The 3231-nt window shown below is 37.3% G+C and overlaps 1 protein-coding gene across 1 annotated transcript in view; it reads right to left on the bottom strand.

The window, feature by feature from the left end:
• The window catches only part of TNNI3K (TNNI3 interacting kinase), a 318208-nt gene that overhangs the window by 182912 nt on the left and 132065 nt on the right, over positions 1–3231 (bottom strand). The window contains 2 exon segments of the mRNA XM_059375142.1: positions 1773–1922; positions 2512–2606. Coding sequence (XP_059231125.1) covers positions 1773–1922; positions 2512–2606 — 245 coding nt within the window.

Below are 3231 nucleotides of genomic sequence, written 5' to 3'. Positions count from 1 at the left end.
GCGAGTCAATTATCATATGGTTTCACTTATTTGTGGAGCATAACAAATAGCATGGAGGACAAGGGGAGTTAGAGAGGAGAAGGGAGTTGGGAGAAATTGGAAGGGGAGGTGAATCATGAGAGGCTATGGACTCCAAAAAACAATCTGAGGGGTTTGAAGTGGCGGGAGGGTGGAAGGTTGGGGTACCGGGTGGTGGGTATTATAGAGGGCACGGATTGCATGGAGCACTGGGTGTGGTGAAAAAATAATGAATACTGTTTTTCTGAAAATAAATTAATTTATTTAAAAAAATTTGATTAAAGTTAAAAAACCTGCAACTATACACAACAATGTAATATTGAGCTTTAAAAAAGCCTCAAAACTGTTTGCACCATGACACACTTTTAATAAAATTAAAAGCCATTAAAATGAAACAAAAAAAAAATTTCATGTCTCACTTCAGGCAGAAAATCTTTTATATCAAATAGGTAGCCTAAGAAATCTTCCACATTTTTTTAGTATGGACATCTAAGACTCTAGCATTTAAAAACAGAATACTTCTTTAGATAGTTTAAACATCCTAATAAGACAGCAACAGACAGGCAGCAAAGTTTGATATATTTTACAGTATTTACTTGTAACCCTCTGATTTCAATGACAATGTATACTTTTCCATTTCACTTGAAAATTTAAACTCCATAGGAGCTTATGCATATATGTAAAGCTTGATGATGAGGTATACTATATCTTAAAACAATGATGAAGTGCTATTTCCCCTTTGATTATTTCCAGTTTCCTCTCCTTAAAATGTAGACCTCATTATTGATCATCTCTATTTCTGAACTACTACCATGACCACTGTTACCAGTACTTAAGTACCAATTATTAGTACTTACAATGTGCCAGCCAGTGCTGTAATCAATGTGCATATATTATCTCATTTAATCTTTGTAATCTCTTAAGTAGGAGATGCTATTGTTCTCATTCTTTCAGAAGAAACTGAAATTCAGCAAGGATAGATGACTTGTCCAAGATCAAAGAACACAGCTTGATTTAAACCCAGGTGTTCTCATATCAAAGTCCAAAGTTTCATTACTTTGAGCTCACGTAAGTTTACACACAGGCACTAATTATTGGTTCCCTGACTTTTTCTAGTTCAGGCATTGTTAGCAAGGTCAGATGTAACAAATATTCCCTTTCTTCATATTTATTTAATTTGAATCCACATGAAAATTCCCCCGTGTAAGAGACAGAGTCTAGCTCTATGTATACTAAGAAAGTAACTATTATTACATATCACAATTTTGTTTCTCTATTACCTAGGACTGTTGTAGCTCATTCTATTTTCAAAGTGCTGGTATCAAGAATGCCTTCAGCTCATCTGCAACCCTAGAGTTACCTTCCCTAGAAGTGGTCTATTGACTCTTTTTTTTTTAAAGGTAACCCCCCCCTTTTTTTTTAAGATTTTATTTATTTATTTGACAGAGAGAAATCACAAGTAGATGGAGAGGTAGACAGAGAGAGAGAGAGAGGGAAGCAGACTCCCTGCCGAGCAGAGAGCCCGATGCGGGACTCGATCCCAGGACCCTGAGATCATGACCTGAGCCGAAGGCAGCGGCTTAACCCACTGAGCCACCCAGGCGCCCGGTCTATTGACTCTTTGATCAAGTTCCTAAAGACTCAAATATAATCTGCAGAGGAAATGGGAGTGTATAATAATTATTAATGCATTGACATAATCTATACATACAGTTCAATGCATCATTATGGAGAGGCAATGATGAAAAATATACCTTTTTCATAAGCCCACATCAAACATGTCTGTTCATCTTTTTCACCACTAGACCTGCTGGGATCACAAGCTACCAGATTCATATCAGCTCCATTATCCAGTAAGAACTGAACCAGGCGAATGTGACCATGGTAGCAAGCAGAGTGCAATCCTACAATAGAATGAAAGTATGAAAGGAGAAAAGAGGAAAACTGAACCCAGATTTTCAAAAGACAGCTATTACCATATCATAGCATTGTTGCCAGAGATACGAAGCAAAGATAGATGTCTTTGATAAAGAATTAATTCTATATTGAGCAAACACAACATACTTTAAGCAAAAGAAGTATCCTATTCTAGTTGATCTAGAGAGGTTGCCTTATGTTTAGCTCAATTTTTAGTATTTCTACATGCACTGAAATTACCAAGAACAAATGTTGGCATCTCTGTATAAGAACTAAGACCCAAAGCCAGTGTTTTTCTTGAGCAGCAAGAAAAACAGGCAGTGTGGTCAATTTGTTCCTGGTATGGGGCATAATAGATGCACCAACTGTAGATAATTTACTGCAATAAAGAAGCTGATCAAAAGTCAGTCTGCTTTTTATTGTTACCATGCACCATCAATTCTAAAAGATGTCAGTGATAAAATAATCAAACGTTCTTCCTCATTAGGGTTGACAATGTCATCTATTCTTCTATTCCCCACTATTCTTGAGCAATGATATGTATTGAAAACTAGTGATGTTTCACCAAAGTCTGACCTGTGTGCCCGTCCCTTCCTTGATGGTTGATGCTTATGACATTTTGATCAAGTAGAAATTTAACCAGATCAATGCTCTTGCCATAGGTACAAGCACTGCAAAAATAAAACAAAAGGAAAAGACTTCTGTTATGAGTTGAATTGTGTGCCCCACAAATTAATGTGTTCAAGCCCTCTTACAATTTCACAATGTGATTGTATTTAAAGGAGTATGATTTAAAGAAGTATTTCAATTAAAATGGAGTCATTGGGATGGGCCCTATTCCAACATGACTGTTGTCCTTATAAAAAAGGGAAGATTAGTACACAGATGACACAAACAAAGGGACAATCATGTGAAGACAAAACAAAAATGTGGCTATTTATTAGCCTAGGAGAGAGGCCTCAGAAGAAATCAAATCTGCTGACATCAAGATCTTGGACTTCTAGTCTCCATAAACTGTGAGAAAATCAATTTCTGGGGTTCAAGCCATCCAGTCTATTGTATTTTGTTATAGCAACCCTAAAAAATGGATACAGCTCTGATACACCCAGGCAATTCCAGAATCTAGTGTGTTTATAAGAGTGCTAGAAAGACAAAGTAGGGAGAAGGAGGAAATGAGAGAGGAGAAGGAAGTGATAAAATATAAGCACATGTAGGGCGCCTAGGTGGCTCAGTGGGTTAAGCCGCTGCCTTCGGCTCAGGTCATGATCTTGGGGTCCTGGGATCGAGTCCCACATC

Source organism: Mustela nigripes, chromosome 14 (assembly GCF_022355385.1).
Source record: "Mustela nigripes isolate SB6536 chromosome 14, MUSNIG.SB6536, whole genome shotgun sequence".
Taxonomy (NCBI): Eukaryota; Metazoa; Chordata; class Mammalia; order Carnivora; family Mustelidae; genus Mustela; species Mustela nigripes.
Note: the sequence above shows the minus strand (reverse complement) of the source record. Positions and strands in the feature narration are given on the sequence as shown.